The 19369-nt window shown below is 45.6% G+C and overlaps 1 protein-coding gene across 1 annotated transcript; it reads right to left on the bottom strand.

The window, feature by feature from the left end:
* Positions 1-207: 207 nt before the first annotated feature.
* Positions 208-9523, bottom strand: AWAT2 (acyl-CoA wax alcohol acyltransferase 2). Its single transcript, XM_037988853.2, has 8 exons — positions 9433-9523; positions 3982-4092; positions 3563-3633; positions 3115-3319; positions 2706-2880; positions 1834-2033; positions 1421-1610; positions 208-1277 (listed from the first exon to the last, which is right to left on the bottom strand). Exons 1-7 carry the CDS (start codon positions 9515-9517, stop codon positions 1456-1458), a joined length of 1002 nt encoding a protein of 333 aa, XP_037844781.1. The 5' UTR covers positions 9518-9523; the 3' UTR covers positions 208-1277; positions 1421-1455.
* Positions 9524-19369: the final 9846 nt, after the last annotated feature.

Here is a 19369-nt window from a genome sequence, read left to right as displayed (position 1 = left end):
CCCCCACCAATCTTTTGGCTTCCCCAGGCCCACCCCCATGCCATTGTATAGGTGGAGCAATGTGCACACAGTAGACCACGACAAATCTGCAATGGCCAGGTGTGCATGGGCTGGGTGTGGCAGACCAGGCTGGTCCTCTAGCCACCTTAGAGTTTTTTTTTTTTTTTTTTTTTTTTTTTTAAGGAAACCAGTCACAGGAAAGCTGCAGACTGTTTAAAAACACTTTATGGAAGCTCAGGGAAAATGTAATCTCTGGCACAACAAGTAACAAAGACAGCAGAAAAGCAGAAGCATGTCTTTGGCCACTGTATACAAATCATCACGTGAGGCAGGCACCCAGGGTAGAGGCAGCAGCTCACACTGCAGTAAACACGCAGGATGTTGTAGACCAAACTGACGAACGTAATGCAGGTAAATCACTGGACCAAATGGCACCCACCCAAGAGGAATGGAATGAGAGGGCTGTGAGCCAAATTTTGTAGCCTGTCATTGCAACAGCCATTAGACCAAGAGTCTGAGAGACTTGCCATTCAGAAGGAGAGTTCTTTATGGCTGCTAAAAGCCAGGCGCCTCATTTCCATCCTGAGCAGGCTGGCTGACTCTCAAACAAAGGGCAGAATTATAGCGCCACGCAAGTATAGGCAAGTTGGTGAGGGAACAACAGAGAAAATTAGGCCTGAGTCCAACCTATTCTGTTATAGCTTTATGAGGCGGAAACTGAGTGCGGGCTAGTGGGTAGCAGAGGGTATTTAGGGCATTGTTTGCTCAGGGACAGGAAATGAGGAAAATGGTTGGAAAAGAAAATGGTTGGTGTAGCTCTCCAGTTTATAAAGTTCAATCACATCCAATATTGTTTCATCTTCCCAACAGCCTTTGAGGTAAGCAGGGGACAGATTGTTAGTCTCATTTTATAGATGAAGAAAGGAGGCTCAGAGGTGACTGATTGCCCCAAAGTCACATGGCTTGAAGTTGGTGGAGCTTGAACTCAAAGCCCACTGGCTCTGCAGGTCCCAGTCCTACTCCTGTAGGAAGCAGGACTCAATGCCGGGAGACGGGGCTGTTTGACAGCTAGAGAAGGAGAGACATGCGCAGGGATCCCAGAGCCCTCGAAACAGAGGAGTGGGTGCACACGCAGTATCAGAACATGGGCTTTTTATTTTGTCCATTGTTTTCCTCAATGCCGGCACCAAAGTGCCTTCAGGGCACCTCTCCCCTAGGCTCTTCCCTGTTTCTTGGGACTCTGTCTCCTGTAGCTGCAAAGAAAGGGCAGAAAAGAGCTGGAAGGAAAAAGAAATGAAGTGAGAAAAGGAGTGCAGAAAACAAGCAAATGAACAGGCCCTCCCCATAAGGAGGACTGGTCAAATCAGGAGCGGGAGCCCCATAGGTGACTCTTGTCCTCCTGTTCTCACTGGGTCCATACCTTCCAGCCAGGCTGAAGGCTGCTGGGGATGTCTGTCAAATTATCTCCAGCTCCTGGGTCTCTGAGATACCAAACTTGGTCTTATGCTGGTCAAACAGTTTACGTAGGGCATCAATATAGAGTGCGTGATATTTAGCCACGATCTCCTGGCTTGGATTCTCAATCTTGGGCATTGGTAGAGGCTCCCCGACTGCCAGGGGAGACAATAAAGGAAAAGAGAAAAGCATCAGAATAGCTCATTCCTCAGAATAGGCCCCAGGCCTCAAGCCCAGACTATCCCCATCCTCACCTCAAAAAGCTGCCACTCATCCTAGCCAGCCTCCCTGCCTCTGAGCAGAGCCAGAGCTGAGGTTCAGCCTCAGAGCTAGATCCTGTGTCCTAGACTGAGGCTGCCAGCAGAAAGGCCCACTCACCAATGGTGGTTACAGGCCGACTATAGGGCAGAAGGCCCCAGGATTTCTTGGTGAAGCCACGTCCATAGAAAGCACAGGGGTAGATGTGTATCATACTCCGGAACCACTTCTGGAAGCGGTTGACAAAGCCACCAGGAGTGAAAATGTGCTGATCATAGAGGTCCGTCTCCCCAAAGGCATACGCAGGTATTAGAGCCACCCTGCAGAGCAAAAGCATATCCTGTGAAGCCCAGAAAGGTAGGGACCTTGTCAAATGCCAGACACGCTGACGGCCCGTGATCCCTGGGTCTGCCTACAGGCTTCCCAGACCTCAGTCCAGCTGTGCCTAGGTCCAAGTTGGGAGCTCCATGGCCTAACCCTGGCTGCCTGTGGGGGCAAAACAGTAGTAAGCTAAAGGAGGAGGCAAGCTCAGACCCTCCTGGGAACCCCTGGGTCTGAAACGGTGGAAGGTAAGACCCAAGGGCCATGCCAGTTGATTTTCTTCACACAAGCTAAGCTTGGCTCTCTCTGAGACAGAGTTGTTGCCAGTCCCCTTGTATAGAGGGACCGGCCCAGATGAGAGGCTGCTGTGAGGGAGAACAGGCTCAGGGCTGGCCCTCTGCCCTTTCTACTTCAGCAGAAACGCCTCCAGGACCTGGTCTCAGCTCTTCAACCCAGAGGTGGCTTTCCTCCTCCCTTTTTTTTTTTTTTTTTAACTTATTTATTTTTTTAATTGACAAAAAAAATTATCTTCCTGATGACCATAGTTCATAAGAATGTATTGTATACTTCCTTTTCTCTCTGTGGATGTCCTTTCCTCAAAACCCCGTCTTCTTCTTTCCCTGCAACACTTTTGGATCCCTTCCCCCAGCCTGGACTGGAGCTGTCCTTACCCATGCTGAAGGGCCGTGCGCACAAAACCAGACCGGTTCTTCAAGACCAGGGTGGAAGAGCCTGGCAGGCTGTATCTGGACTCAGCCAGTCCACCAACCACCACAATGATCATGTTGCCTGTGCCTTTATGAGTCAGCAGAAAGTCGATGGAGGATTGACTCACAGAGCAGACCCCTGGCGGATAGAGAAAGTCAAACAGCCATTGGCCACTTCCCAAACCCCTACATTTCCTCTCTACTGCTTCAAAGGAGGGACAGTGCAAGGAGCCTCACATCAGGCAGGTGAGCCTATGATAGCTGTTTCAGACCAGAGGGGATCGGAAGCTGGCCTTGCTCTCATGCATCCCCCTACAGTTCTCCCTTGGGGAGCCATTTTTTCTTTGGCTTTGTGTCCTAGGAGCCAACTTACCTACAGACATTACATATTCCCTGAGGAAAGGCATCCAGAAAAAGGCTCCCAGTGTGAGCACGTAAGGGGTGATGCCAGGAAATATCTTGGAGAAGCCTGAGGCCTCTGTGGCAAACTGGCCAAACCATCCAAAGGCCAAGATCCCATGAGGGTGGCAGACGAGGATGTAGTTGCGGCTGGGGGAGATGTCATGAGTCTTCAGAAGCTGCGGAAGAAAGTAGAATCAGGAGGGCTATCCCCAGGGTAGAGAACTCCTCTTTTGGGCAGAGATCTGAAAAGAAAAGGATTGCTAGGTCTAGCCATGCAGATTGCCCAATGTACAACTCCAGGGGGCGTCATTCTCAAGAGCCTCAATGTGGATGGCACCCTCCACCCCTAGCCTGACCCAACTCCTAGCACTGAAGTCGGGGCTGAGCCCAGGCCTGAGTGGGGACCTGGGGCTACTGACCTTGAGAGGGAAGTAATCCCTGTAGTGTTTCCACAGGCGCCAGTGCCTCACACAGGTAAACCGGCGGCCGCCTGAAAACAGAGGCAATGCAGCCAAGCTTTGTCCATTCCCACTGTGGGCCTGCCCTAGGGTGCTCTCACCCCCTGCTGTTTCCTGGCCTCTTAAGTGACAACGAAGGTGGGCACATCAGGGCAATTTAGGACAGGCCTAGCTTCTGCTTCACTAGCTGCCCCTCCCCTAACCTACTCCAGTTCTGATCTGGGCCTTTCTACCACATTAAAAGGACCCCTTCCCTCAGTCTCTCTAGCCCAGGGAGGGACAGGCTAAAGGGCTGTCTGGGAATTGGCCAGAGCCTCTCAGGATTGTGATGAGAGAAGGGGAAAGAGCATGTGGCAACACAGCACCAGCAGGACCCTTACCTCGCTGAGGGGTCTTCCAGTCAAAAGCCAGCCAGATGAGAATAAGCACAGTGACAGGCCAGTATGGTGTGAACACCACCAGGTAGAGGTTGACAATGGTCACAGTGGTTGCTGCAGGAAGCCCAGACCAGAGTTAATGAATTTCAAGCGGTCCCTCATACTTACCCTATCTCTGGAGTTCTGTCTATCCCAAAGTCATATGCACTCTCTCTCACCCGTACCCACTCAACACTCTCACTTCTTCACCCCAGCACCTGGCCCACCTGCCCATGTCCCCAACCCCCTCTCCTATCTGGTCTTGGAAACCTGATTCAGGTCTAGAAGGCAAGGTGTCTTCCTCCTTAGCTGAGCTTCACACTGTAAGCCCTCTCCTCCCTGCGCCCTGCTCCAGCACTGCACTGGGCTCTGCCTGCAGTGTGGTCAATGGCAGTGAGCCAGTGGTGGGCCACCAGAGGTGAGGAATCCTGGAACAGTTTTCCTCCAATTCACATCCCCCTGTCCATATCTTCTCTCTGAGGCATTAGTTAAGGGAATGCCAGGGAAAGCACAAACCCACCTTCAGCCCAGTTGGGAGCACACCAGATGGCAAAGAAACAAAGAAAAATACAAACCGGAATAGAATAAGGTACTGGGCTGTATTAAGTTCCAGTAAGATAGGAACACTGTAGGTTAGTGTAGTTAGGAAGAGTTACTAGAGATGAGTCAGAGGGAGCCACACTCAGAATTATTATTGAACTCAGTTTTTAAGGCAGCCGTAAGTAAGATTATTTGGGAAAGTAGGTCAATAAAAGGTTAGAAAAGACAGAGAACATTTCAAATTAAACATCGTAGATTGAACACAAGTTTTTGCCTTGACTTCTTGCTGGAGCTCCATGAAAATTATCATTAAAATGTTTTTTAAAATATAGATCCACAAGGAGAAAGAGAATTAATGAGATGCCAACAGCAGATAAGAGATATTAGCAAAACATTTCCATGTAGGACAGCAGATGGAGGAGGGGGTAACTGACTTAGAACAAAAAAATTAAAATCTAGTTACCTGAAGGGGGATGCCTACAAGATGTGAGCCTATTTGCACTGGAGGATCTAGGAAAGATTCAGAATTTGGAGGCATCAGGTGCCACAAGAGGCAGGGATGAGGCACAGGGCTAGAAAAACTGGAGGACAGGTTGAAAGTCTGCCAAGGAATTAGAACCCCAGATTCCCTCTCCTCCCCTACACAACTAGATGATGGGAAGATTGTTCCCCAAAAAAATGAACCAAACAGACTCTAGACTCAAATACTTACACTAGACACAGCTAAGATATTATATAAGCAGTCAAACTATTAATCAAGTATATAAGTGGAATAAAGGCAATTTCAGATGCACACAGTCTCAGATAATTTGTCTCCCATGCTCCTGTCTCAGAAAACTACTGGAGAATGTGCTTCACCAAAATGAGGGAGTAAACCAAGAAAGAGGAAGGCATAGAATCCAGGAAAAAAATGACCCAATGAAGGAGGGCAGCAAGCAGGGCCAGGGATAGGGAGAGGTGAGCAAGGTGCCCAGGGCACAACATTGAGCAAGACACTCACTCTCAGGTCATGCAAGTACTGGCCCATCACTTGCACAGCCCTGAGAGTGAGCACTTTCTTAAATTTTGCACCCAAGGTGCCTCAAGGGCCCTGAAGGTGACAGCTGTGCATGAGACCAAATTGTAACAGGAAGATGCCGAGCTCCAGCAGCGATGTTCTAAAGGAAATAAAATGATGGGGGGGACTTAGATTCTTGTTGCATTTGCCAATACTGAGAGATTGACATGTCCGCAGAGATTCAGAGGGTGAATTCGTGATAACTAATAGATTTCTAATGGATAACAAAAGAAATGTAAAATGAAGCAATTAACTACAATTCATTTCAGTGCATGGTATGAGTAAGGCTACAACTAGAGTTTCTGAATGAAATGAACGATTTTCCTGATACTTTGTGGTAAGAAACTCATCCCCTAAATGGCTTTAGTATGCTTCACTATGAAATATTAAATTTGTGTGCCTGTTTCAAGACCACTGTACTCAATTTTTTTTTTTTTTTTTGACGGAGTCTTGCTCTGTTGCCTAAGTTGGAGTGCAGTGCCATGATCTCAGCTCACTGCAACCTCCACCTCCCGGGTTCAAGCAGTTCTCGTGCCTCAACCTCCCCAGTAGCTAGGATTACAGGCGTGCACCACCACACCTGGCTAATTTTTGTATCTTTAGCAGAGACGGGGTGTCGCCATATTGGTCAGGCTGGTCTCGAACTCCTGATCTCAAGTGATCCACCTGCCTCAGCCTCCCAAAGTGCTAGGATTACAGGCATGAGCCGCTGCCACCGACCTGTACTCAGTAATTTTATCTGTGAATTCTAGAGTCTGTGAAGCTTTTTATGTAACAGTTTTCTGCCCAACATTTCATAAGGAACGTTCACAACTGTGCTTCCTCTTTTCTAATCTCAAAGGTTTCTTTTTCCAGATAAACTTTGAAATTATTTTGTCAAATTGCAATGATGATACTTCTAGGATTGGAATTAGGTATTTTTAATCCTTATGTTAAGTAGAAAAAGTTTTATTTCTATAAAATATTTAGTACTTAGATTCAAAAATTGATTTTAAAATATTACATTAAAAAATAAAATAAAACGAGGCAATTATTAACTTCAGGGAAAACAAGAAATTCCACGGGAAAGGAAATATAATCTTGGTGACTAAATAGCTCAATTACGAATCATATTTTCTAGTCATAGGCATTTAACCAAAACCTGTGCTATAACAATTTTGGGAGGATAGGGAAAGAGGAAGTTCCAGTGATAGTGTATACAGCCAAATTCTCATCTTCCATATTAGGAAGTCAATAGACAATGTCTAAAATTGTTACATCAGCAAATAATAAGATTTAGAAATATGGAAGTAAATTCCAGAAGAAAGAACCAACGAAGTTGGAAAGCACTGCCTTGGGAAAGAGCTTTAAGGGTGGAGCAAAGGCCAGTAGTTCTTGGGTTTTGATAAGCACCATATGACACTACTGACTTCTTCGAGGAGTAAAGAGAGGCATGAGCCTAGTCCAGAGGACACCTCCCAGTTTCCTTTAGGCTCTGCTCAAACCTAGGCAGTGCTGGGGACATCTTGTAAGTGTGGCCTCAGGTAGGGTGCCCTGTGATGTGATGAATCTTGGATCTGCCACTTACTGTGTGTGACCAAAGACGTTGCTGAGCCTCAGTTCCTCATCTGCAACATGGAAACTAAAATACCAATATCTGCCCTATTTCCCTCACTTATTGGGAGGGCCTTCTCTCAAGGCCTTTACGGTCCAAATGGATTCAATTGCACTCCCAGAGTGAAGAGCTGAGAGGCCTCCGAAGGGCCATTGCCCCACTTGCCCTATGTGAGCTAGTGAGAAAGGGGCAAACACTGGCAGCCCACGTCTGCTGCCAGGACCGAGAGCTCTTCTGCCTGCCCTCTCTGTACTTCTTAGTATACCCAAAGTCAAACTCCAGTTAGGAGTCCTCTGAGTCCATTTTGTCCCTGGACTCAACCCCTTTCAGCCACTCTCCTCCTTAACCCTTCTCCGCTCCACCTGCGCCCCTGCCAGCTCACCCTGGGACCTGATCCCTCAGTCTTGCTTCCTCCATTTCTCTCGTGCCCTGCCCCCATCTTCAAGTCCTATTAATTCGACTCCAATTTCTTGAATCTCCCCTCTTCTTTCCTCTTCTCTGCATCACCATCACTAATGGCCTGGTTCAAATTACTGCCATCTGGATTACTGCAACAGCCTCCTACCTGGCATTGCCCCTTTCACTTCTATCTTCCTATGATCAGTTTACTTCACAGAGCTAGAGTAATCTTTGATGCCATCACCTTGTGTCAATCTCCCTCATGGCTCCATATGGCTCTCAGAAAAAGTCCAAACTCCTTTCCATGGTTTACAAAGCCCTATACAATTTGTTCCCTGCCTGTTTTTCCAGTCTCTTCCTTCTTCCCTCTCTTGTTTGTTCATTCATTCATTCATTCAATATCTATCGAACACCAATTCTGCACTTCTCACCCTCCACCTCACTTAACCACTGGCAGCTTCTTGAATGCATTATGTGCCCTTTGCCATCCTAGCTTTTCCATGTGTTGCCCACTCTCTGCCCCAAATGCTCTTCCTTTCTTCGTCTATTTCCTATTTGTCCTTCAAGAGTCAACTCAAATTCAAGAGAAAAATGGGCAGAGGTCATAAATGGGCAGTTAACAGAAAAAGAAATACTAATTGCTGATAAGATGTAAAGATGCTCAATCTCATCAGTAATTAAGGACGTTCAAAGTGAGGCGACAGCTAATGGTTTCTTGCCTGTCACTTCTGGGTGGAGGTAGTAAGGACTGCGGATGAGTTCTCCATTCACTTTCCCTCCTATGCTGTGGTAATCCCTCAAGTTCCATTTTGCAGCGACACAATTTGGTGGTGCCTCCATCTGCCTATTAGTGTCCACAGTGAGCGGTGACTCCCACCAACCTATGTTGGACATTCAGCATGAACAAGAAGTAACCATTTGCTGGGTTAAGCCACTGAGATTTCAAGGTAAATTTATCAGCACGGCATAACTAGACCATCCTGATTAATACACCCTGAATGCTCTCACTTTGCAAATGAGGCAAATAAGACTCAGAAAGGATAAATACCTTGCTAACAATTGCACAGATAGTAAGTAGTAGACCTGGAATTTGAAAACAAGTGAGGTGAGGTAAGGAATGCCCACCCTTCCTATTCACTGGTATGCCTCTGTGCCAGCCTTGTGCACCAGCGCCTACTTGCATTCTTTATTCCTAGATAGTTTACAAGGTCACTTAATTCATGTCCCTGACTCCAGCCGGTACTCACCTGAACCACTGGAAAGGCGAGAATGTTTTCTAGGACCCCTTCCCACAGTAATGATTTGTTTCAGCATTTAGAACACAGTGGCCAGCATAGAAATAACTTTGACCAAGTGTTTGTAGTGTAGGTGTTGGAAGACATGGATGGATAAATGGTCAAATTCCGCTGGACGAGGTTTCCAGAGCCTCAGTCTGCCACCTGACCCAACTGTCTGTCACTGGTGGTTTGCTTGAGTCCCTGTGATTGCAGCTAAGCCCTTTTCCTTGGCTAGCCTCAGTGGAACTGCTCCTCATCTTCCCAAAGCATGCCCTCTACACCCCAATGTAGACCCAGGAGGGCTCACCCCTGCAGCAAAACCCATGTGCATACACGCGCATATACACACCCCTGCATAGGCACACACCCATATGCACACACACATATGCCCACAGGGACACTCACAGATCCCACAAATACCATGGCCAACCTTCCTGGTTTTGCTGGAACAACCCTAGTTTGACCATTGAACATCCTGCAACCCTAAAATCCTTCAGTCTCAGGCAAACCAGGATGGTTGGTCACCCTACCAAAGGCTGAAGACTCACTGATAAGAAAGGCAATGGAGATCCAGTGGAAAACAGCAAAGACCTCCAGGGTGGTCTTGAGGTCCTTCTTAGAGGGCAAGAACATTGTGCCCAGCGTCCCAGTGGCTCCAGTTAAGCGCTGTTCAGCTGCCCAGCCCTGATTGCTCAGGAGTCTGTGATGTTCCCTCTCTTAATGTTTTCTTCTCCAGCCCCTGCCTAGTCTCCGCCCCTGTACCACCACCCCCCCAACAAAATTACAGGACAACATAATACCTCTTCATATCCTGTTCCTTCCAGCTGCCCACTCACCTGTACTTTTACCCACTTGGGTATTGCCTGGACTGAGATTGTGACACTCCTTTGCACACTTGGCTAGAGAAATGTGGATGAAGTCCTGGTGTGGGAAGTTAGTGTAGGCGTGCAGCTGACAAGAGGCCTCCAGGGCCAGTCTGGATGGTGGAGGGTGATGGGCAGGAGGGACCCCAGGGTTCAAATGGGACACAGGACTTGCATTTCTGTTTCTGAGGCCCAACTGTCTATGATCTCTCAGTGACAATGTGATTGGAGGGCAAAGGGAAGGAGGTCACAGGCCAGGCCTTAGAAATACCTTCAGCCTTTTGGTCAGTCTGGGAGAACTCATTACTCACATTGAAGAGACATCACATGTATGTCTGTGAGCTATCATAGGTACTGAATAAAACTGTTATTGAAAGAAGAAACAAATGTTAGGGTATATTATTCTGTGTACATGAAATTTTAGAATAGGCAAAACCAATCTGTAGTGAAACAAATCAGAGCAGTGGTTACCTGTGCTGGGGGATTGACTAGGAAGGGGCATGATGGAAATCTTTAGGGGTAACAGCGACCTTTTCTGTCTTGATAGGACTTTGAGTTACACAGATCAAAACCTCATTACTCAGTGAGTATACACTTAAAATTTGTACATTTCACTGCCTGTGGATTTTACCTCAAAAGTAAACAAATGTAGAACTCTCATTAATTCTGAAGTGTTTAGGGGGGAAGAATACTAGGCTGGGCATGGTAGCTCACACCTGTAATCCCAGCACTTTGGGGGGCCAAGGCAGGAGGATCAGTTGAGGACAGGAATTAGAGATTACAGTGAGGTATGACCATGCCACTGCACTACAGCCTGGGTGACAGAGTGAGACCCTGTCTCTAAAAAAACAAAACAAAACAAAAAAAGAGTGCTGATGTCTGCAATTTACTTTGAAATGCATATAAAATATATTGATGGGTGGATACAGGGATGTATTGATGGATAAATATGTAATAAATCAAACATAGCAAAATATTATCTGTGCAATCTAGGTGGTGGGTGTTCACTGTACAATTCTTTCAACTACTCTGTAGGTTTGAATTTTTTAATAATAGAATTTTGAAAAAAGAGTTCCCTCAAGGTCATACTTTGGGAGACCGAGGCAGGTGGATCACCTGAGGTCTGGAGTTCGAGACCAGCCTGACCAACATGGAGAAACCCCATCTCGACTGAAAAATACACAATTAGCCGGGCGTGGTGGCACACGCCTGTAATCCCAGCTACTCGGGAGGCTGAGGCAGGAGAATTACTTGAACCCAGGAGGCGGAGGTTGTGGTGAGCTGAGATCGCACCATTGCACTCCAGCCTAGGCAACAGGAGCAAAACTGTGTCTCAAAAAAAAAAAAAAAAAAAAAATGCAGTGGCTCGCTCCTGTAATCCCAGCACTGTGGGAGGCTGAGGTGGGTGGATCACTTGAGGTCAGGAATTCGAGACCAGCCTGGCCAATATGGCGACACCCCGTCTCTACTAAAAATACAAAAAATTAGCTGGGCATGGTGGCGCGTGCCTGTAATCCCAACTACTCCGGAGGATGAGGCATGAGAATCACTTGAACCCGGGAGGCAGAGGTTGCAGTGAGCTGTGATCCTGCCACTGCACTCCAGCCTGGGCAACAGAGCGTGACTCTGTCTCATTAAAAAAAAAAAAAAAAAAAAAAAAAATTTTACAAATGTGACTTTTTTTCATGCACATACATGTGCACATGTGGTCTTTGCCTGTGAGCATATATATACAAAGGGAAAATACATATCTAGTTGTCAACATATGTTTATATGTGCACATTAGTAGGTGGCATCTCCAAGTCTGTGTGTGATGGGAGATATGCGAGTGTGAAAGATACCAAGTCCAGCCAGGTGTGTCCTATAGACCAAATACATGGAAGGGTGGAAGCCTGGAAGGGTGTCTTAATGCAACATCTAATTATTATGAGGACATAATATATACCAGGCACCATTCTGGGCAGCAAAACAAACTAAAAAAAAAATCATGCTTTTGTGAAGTTTATATTCTGGTGGAGGAAGTTTGTCTTCCTCCGTCTACTTCCTCCTTCTACTAAAATGATAGAAATTAATTAATTAACTAATTCTATAGTGCGTTCTAAGGTGATAAAACCTACAGGGAAAAAACATTTGAGCAGAGTAAGAGGGATGGATGCAGAGTGCTGGGCAGTGGGAAGGGATCAGGCAGGGAGAGCAGGCTTTACAATTTTAAAAGGAGTGATCAGGAAAGGGCACACTGAGAAGGTGGCATTTTAGCAAAGGCTTGAAGGAGATGAGGAAGCAAGCAGTGTGGCAATTTGGATTGAGAATGTTCTAGGCAGAAGAAACAGTAAGGGCACAGTCCCTGAAATAAGGTGTCCCTGGCAGGTCATGAGGAGGAGCAAGAAGACTTGAATCAAGTGAATGAGAAGAACTGAGTAGGTGACGGCAGAGAGCAGAGAGCCTGGCAAAGGCCTGCTCATGGAGGGCCTTGTAGGCCAACATAAGGACTCGGCCTTCTACTCTGACTGAAATGGGAAGCCTCTGTAGGGCTTTGAGCAGACAAAAGCCAGAATGACTTAAGTTGCTAAAGGGTAGGGAAGAAGGAAGAGACCTTTGAGGGGCTACGACAATAATCCCCTGTGAGAGATAACAGTGCCTCACACCAGGTTGGTGGCAGTGGAGATGGAGAGAAGTAGTTGGATTCTCCATGAACATAGAATTCCACAAAAGACCGTTTGGCAGAAGGGCTGGAGTTGGGACGAGGCAGAGGAATAACATTCTGTACGGCCCTGTGGGAAGGATCTGCACTTGCCTGCCAAGGAGAAGCCAACTCAGCACAACTGGGGTTGGGCTGTGGGCCAAGTGCGTGGAGCCCCAGGACACTTCCAGGGGCCAGCACCCAGGCAGCGAGTGGAGACCGCAGCAGCCTGAAAAGAGAGGAAGAGCTGCCTACCAGAGAAGAAGGCCTGGGACTGAGAGGCCACTTCACTCCCTCCTCTGAGACACTCCTGAGACGGGCCTCATTTGTATCAAGCCTGGCCTTGCGGAACTGTGTTGACTCCACCTCTTCACACATCTGTCCCCTGCCCCTGATGCCTCGCTCTCCCATCTTGGTCTGGGAGCTCTCAGGGGCAGGAATTGGGTGGTTCTGGGTCTGACTGTTCTCACGTGCCCAGCCCCTAACACAGGCCACACAGTAGCCACTCACTGACAATTGTTATGAAAATGCCTGAGTGGATGGAGGCCTGGCCCATATGGCACTGGGCAAGTCTCTGAGGCTTGGTTTCCTCACTTCTAAATAGGAGATAATGAATGGTCACTCTCAGACATGTGAGAATCCAGAGAAGTAATAGATGGTCGATCACTTTGTGAACCGTGAAATGGTGTCCAAACACAAGTTGCCACCGTTGCTGCCATTGAGAGAAGGGGTGGGAAGGATACAGTGGGGCAGTGAGGAGTGAAGGCCCAGAGCCAAACTGAACCTGCTCCAGAATGGGCTTCCCTCCAACAGCGTCACTGTGGAGAAAGAATGGCAGAAATTCTGGAGCAGAAGCCATGGCAGGGTGAATGTTTTGGACATTTTGGAAGCCCTGCCTTCTCGTCCACAGAAAGAAGGCCATGTACCTAGCTGATGCATCTGCGTGCATCCCCCCCCCCCATCCTAACACCAAACAGAGAAGTGGTCAAGATTGTGTGGGGGCTTCCAGTCCTTAGTCCTATCCCCCTCCACCATCTCTCCACTCTATCCTCACAACATTCCTGGACTTTCTGAGACTCAGAGATGGTCAAAGCTGGAAGGGTTCTTGGAGTTTTCCATTAATAATTCCAAGCTACTCAGGGGAAGACTCTCCATGGCTTTCATTGAGACCCCTGCCAGTGAAATCTTTTTTCATGCTCTCAGACCCAGGCTCAAACCTCACTGGTCCTACTCTCTAGGCTCCTGGAGACAGATGAAAAATAAAGCCAGTCGTTCTTCCTTTACATAGCAGTTTTTACTCTGTCCAGGTAGGGTTGTCAGGTAAAATAACAGGATGCCAGTTAAATTGGAATTTCAGATAAACCATGAACAATGTTTGAGTGTAAGTATGTCCCATGCAATATTTGGGACATACTTACACTAAAACATTATTGCATGGGACATACTTCTACTCAAACATTATTTGTTGTCCATCTGAAACTCAAATTTAACCAGGTTCCGTACTTTTATTTGCTAAATCTGGCAACCCTATGATCAGACCGGGATCACGTGGTCGAAGCAGTTGGCACACCCTGGCAGCCACAGCCGGGCCTTGTCTGGCACATCCATAGAGCAGACCCCATTCAGTGGCTCACGAAGTCTGAACGTCATCCCCAATTTCTCAGCTGCCCCAGAAATCAGGCTAGCCTCCATCTCCTGCGCTTAACGGCTTACTCAGATTCTTCCAGCAGAGTCCCCACTGTGCTGAGGGATACTTCCTGCATGCCCAGCACCCACTGCCAGCCCACTCATCTCTTCTGATTCTGGTTCAAGGGCCAATTCTCGCTTTCTCTCATTTAGCAAACTAAAAGTGATCAGGGTATGGGAGCCTACCTAAGAAACCAAAGCAGGACATTAGTGATGGAAGGCAAAGAAAATCAAGCATGACAGTTTGAAAGTGCCAGAGCGGGCCTCTTCTGACTCAGAGGATTGGAGATGGTCACTGTCCTCTGCTCTGGTGGGTAACATGTACCTTTCCTGTTTCCAAAGGGCTCCTGGGATTGGCAGCTTTCACATGGCCACTTTTTCCCAAACATTCACATTCACCTCCAACCTCATGCCACTGGTGACAGTAACAAGTCTCAAACTCTCCCGGGAATGCTTATGCAATCCTTCAGCAGATGTGGAAAGGGAACAGGAGAAGCTTCTCTGGGTACATAGACCATTGCTGAGGATGGACAGAGGGAGAAAAGAGGCTAGAACACTAATCAAGAGCAAGACTAGGAACCTGTCTTCCAAAGATCAGCTTCAATTTTGTATGCAATTCTGTAGTTGTTTTTTAATCTGTCTTCTCCTACTTGGCTGTATGCTCCTTGAGATCAGGAGCCTCTATTTTGTTCATTGTTAAATCCTAAGTGCCTAGAACAGTGCCTGGAACATTGCAGGGCTGATAAATAGTGGCTCAACGACTGATTAAATGAGCAAAGGGAGTCGGCATAGGAGAGGGGTCAGGAACAAGGTTGGGGCAGCACAGAAACCAGGCCTGAACAGAGCAGGAAGCTCATGTGGCCCCAGAGCCTTAAGGGACACGTGGGAGGATGAGGAAACAGTAAATCCACAGTGATCTACTCAAAAGCCTTCAGTGAGGTTGCCTCCTTGTTGCCCAATCTGCTATATCCCTTGACTCACACTCCAACACCTACAGTCCAGTGATATAGTCCCTCATAGGCAAGTTCTAGGAAGACAGTTATTCTCTAGATGCCCAGAAACTGTAAGCCCAGGACAAGATGGGATGATTTCCTTACATCCTCTCTCTTTAGATTCAAATAACACATGTGCTATTGTGTCTAGTTAGGAGAACTTGGTTGTGTTAGCTTATGTTTGACAATTTTTCAACAGCCCTTGAGCTCACTGGAAACTTCCCTCTGATGTAGGCTAGAAACTCAATCCAGACAGACACTTAGAGACCATTAAACTCTGAACTAATGAGGATCCTGATTACCATGGAAACTGCCATCTCTGGTGACCTGTGAATGTGAGAAGAAATAAGGGTAAAAGGGTGGATGTGGGGATACAGAATGGGGAACAGGAGCTGGGAGGTGGTATGGTAGAGGGAAGAAACTGCAATGTATTACTGGCCTCTTTGGTGCCAGGCACTGAGCATTGCATTTCACATACATTTGATCATCACAGCCCCCTGGAAGTTAGGCACTCATTCTCTTCTCCACCCACCTCACTGACTGGCAAAGCATAACCGTTAATCAACAAGACGGCCTATCACCGTTCCTAGTGCTTATTATTGGAAGAGGTAACCTTGAACTCCCTGCCATCTAATCCTTATCAAAAGCTCACTTGTGAGAAATGATATTCATAGAGAGATGCTTGAAGAGCAGGCAGCTCATCCATTGCTGGAGACACGTGACTTTAAAAGGCAAGGCCTATGCTTCGGAAGTTGGATCATAATCTCCAGATGGGAGACTATGTGTTGGGGGAGTAGGCTTCACTTCAGAGCTGGAAAAGGCACATTCGATATTATAATAACTATGGTTTCCTTAACACAAACTACAGACAGGAAAGCTCAACATTTGCAAAGCTGGTTTTTCTGCACTTCAGGCCACAAAAACAAACCCACACAATGGGGTTTGACATTCAGAGGGACCTGTCATTCCTTCTGCAGAATCTCAAAAAGCTATCTTGATTGCAGCAAACAAGCAGACTCTACATGACCATCGCTATCGCACTATCAAAGTCCAAAAGATGTCTCTTTCAGGATCAGCATAATGGTTTTCTAAAATTATCATTGCTTTGATTCATTTTAAGTCACAGTATTTAATTTCTTTGAAACATGCAAATGCCAGTAAGGGAGAGTGTGAAATAGTTCCATTTATTTCAAATAAGATAGGAGAAGATGGAATAGACATCCTTTGCCCTATTCCTCTTGCTATTACAACTAAAAACTCTGGATATTATATACAAAACAACACAAGACTCCAAAAAGTGGAAAGAAGGCAGACCACATAGGGTCTTCAGGACAGGAGGAAAGACATGAATTTTCTTTTTGATTCATGTAGACTTGAAGTTAAAGAAGCCAGCAACCAAAAATACACTAACAGCCACAGACAAAAAGAGCCCCTATAAAAGCCTGTTTTCTCCAGCCAAAGGACTAGGAATGAATTAGCCTAGCAAGACAGAAAAGTTTTAGACAATAATCACTCTACGCCAGCCATAACCAGAGAAAAAACAACTGTGGCCCCACCCCCACCAGCAAAGACTGAGTGGGAAGCCTAGACTTCCAATAATGATAAAAGGATGGATACACCAAGAAGATACAAAGATCTTAAAATGTATAGGATTTGCAACAGAGGTGCAAAATATGAAAAGCAAAACCTGATAGAACTGAAAGGAGAAATAGAAAAGGCTACAATTACAGTCAGAGACTTCAAAACTCCTCTCTCAACAATAAACGTAAGAAATTGACAGAAAATCAGCAAGATATAAAAGAATTCAACAACATCATGAACCACTGGGATCTAAACATTTTTAGAACACCCCACCCAACAGTAGCAAAACATGCATTCTTTAAAGTGCCCATGGAACATATATTAAGATAGGCCATATTCTGGGCCATAAACTAAACAAACCCCAACAAATTTAAATGAATGGAAATCATATACAAATATGTTCTCTAACCACAAAGAAATCTATGGTAGGCTATTCTTCCGTAGCTATATATAAAGAAATACCGGCTGGGCCAGGAGCAGTAGCTCACACCTGTAATCCCAGCAGTTTGGGAGGGCGAGGCGGGTGGATTGCCCGAGGTCAGGAGTTCAAGACCAGCCTGACCAACAGGGTATAACCCCATCTCTACTAAAAATACAAAAGTTAACCGGGAGTGGTGACAAGTGCCTGTAGTCCCAGCTACTTGGGAGGCTGAGACAGGAGAATTGCTTGAACCCAGGAGGCGGAGGTTGCAGTGAGCCGAGATTGCACCACTGCACTCCAGCCTGGGTGATGGAGCAAGACTCCATCTCAAAAAAAAAAAAAGAAAACAGAAAAAGAAACACCAGCTGGGTGCAGTGGCTCATACCTGTAATCCCAGCACCTTGGGAGGCCAAGGTGGGCGGATTACTTGAGGTCAGGAGTTCGAGACCAGCCTGGTCAACATGATGAAACCCTGTCTCTACTAAAAATACAAAAATTAGTTGCTAGAGGCTGAGGCAGGAGAATCGCTTGAACCCAGGAGGTGGAGGTTGCAGTGAGACGAGATCGCCCCATTGCACTCCAGCCTGGGTGACAGAGCGAGACTATCTCAAAAAAAAAAAAAAAAGGAAGAATACCAGAGACTGGGTAAGTGATAAACAAAAGAGAAAAGAGGTTTAATTGGCTCATGGTTCTGCTGGCTGTACAGGAACCATAGCAACTCTGCTTTTTAGGGAGATCTCAGGACACTTCCAATCTTGGAGGAAGCAGGAGCAAGAAAGAGATTGGGGGAGGTGCCACACACTTTTGAACAACTAGCTCTCACAAGAACTCACTCACAATCTCAAGGACAGTACCAAGAGGATGGTGCTAAACCACTCATGAGAAATCTGCCCCCATGATCCAATCGCCTCCCACAGGCCCCACCTCCAACAGAGGGGATTACAATTCAACATGAGGTTTGGGCAGGGACACAGACCAAAACCATATCAGAATCAAAGTAGAAATCATTAATAGATAACAGGAAAACCTACAAACACTTGGAAGCTAATAACTCACTTGTAAATAATCTATGGGCCAGAAAGTCTCAAGGAAAACCAAAAAGTACATTGAACTGAAAGATAATGAAAACTAAACATATCAAAACATGGAAGAACCAGTTAAAATAGTACTGAGAAGGAAGTTTGTATCATTAAGAGTATACATTGGAAAAAGACAAAAAGTCTGAAATCAATTATCCAAGCTCCCACCTCAAGAACCTAGCAAAAGAAGGGCAAACTAAACCCAAAGCAAGCACAAGGAAGAATATAATAAATAGCATAAATTAATGAAATTTAAAACAGAAAATCAATGGGGAAAATCAATAAGACAACATGTTAGTTCTTTGAAAAGATCAATAAAATTGACAAATCTCTAGCAAGACTGACAAAGAACAAAAGAGGAAACACGAATTACCAATAAAACAGGGAATACCACTATAAATCCTCCCAACATCAAACAATAAAAATGGAATAGTACAAATAATTCTACATACATAAATTTGACTACTCAGAATAAATGGCCCAATTCCTCAAAAAATACAAGCTACCAAATTTTACTCAATATGAAATACTTAATTTGATTAGTCCTATTAAGGAAAAATATTTTTTAATTTTAAAACTCCCAAGAAAGTGATCTCTTAGCCCTGATGTTTTCACTGGAGAATTCTATCAAATGTTTAAAGAAGAATTACTACTGATTTTACACAATCTCTTTTCAAAAAATAGAAGAGGAGGGAACACTTCCCTCCTCTTCTTGTGAAGTTAGTATTTACCCTGACACTAAAACTAAACAAAACAGTACCAAAAAAGAAAACTGCAGACCAATACTTCTCATGAATGTATATTTTTTAATCCTTTTTTAAATTACCAAAAGAATTCCTCAACATATAAAAATAATGATAAACTATGACCAAATCGGGTTTATTTCTGAAATGCAAGACTAGGTCAATACTTAAAAATCAGTCACTGTAATCTATCATATTAATAGGTTATAGAAGAAAAATCATATTAGCATATCAATACAGAAAAAATATTGACAACATTCAATACCCATTCATGTCAAAAACTCTCAGAAAAATAGGAATAGATGGGAAAGGCCTCAACTAGATAAATAACATCTACAAAATCCTACAGCTAGCATCATACTTATCAGTGAAAAACGAAATTCTTTTCCTCCTAAAATCAAGAACAAAACAAGGATGTCTGCCCTTGCCACTCTTATCCG

Source organism: Chlorocebus sabaeus, chromosome X (assembly GCF_047675955.1).
Source record: "Chlorocebus sabaeus isolate Y175 chromosome X, mChlSab1.0.hap1, whole genome shotgun sequence".
NCBI lineage: Eukaryota > Metazoa > Chordata > Mammalia > Primates > Cercopithecidae > Chlorocebus > Chlorocebus sabaeus.
This window is presented reverse-complemented; position numbering and strand designations above follow the sequence as displayed.

Bases quoted from the DNA above. Each gene is read 5' to 3' on its own strand.
- AWAT2 (XM_037988853.2), bottom strand. From the start codon at position 9,517: ATGTTCTTGCCCTCTAAGAAGGACCTCAAGACCACCCTGGAGGTCTTT. The intron at 3,634-3,981 runs GTAAGGGTCCTG...CTCTGTTTTCAG, and splicing joins CTGGAAGACCCCTCAGCGAG to GCGGCCGCCGGTTTACCTGT. The intron at 2,881-3,114 runs GTAAGTTGGCTC...TCTATCCGCCAG, and splicing joins GGAATATGTAATGTCTGTAG to GGGTCTGCTCTGTGAGTCAA.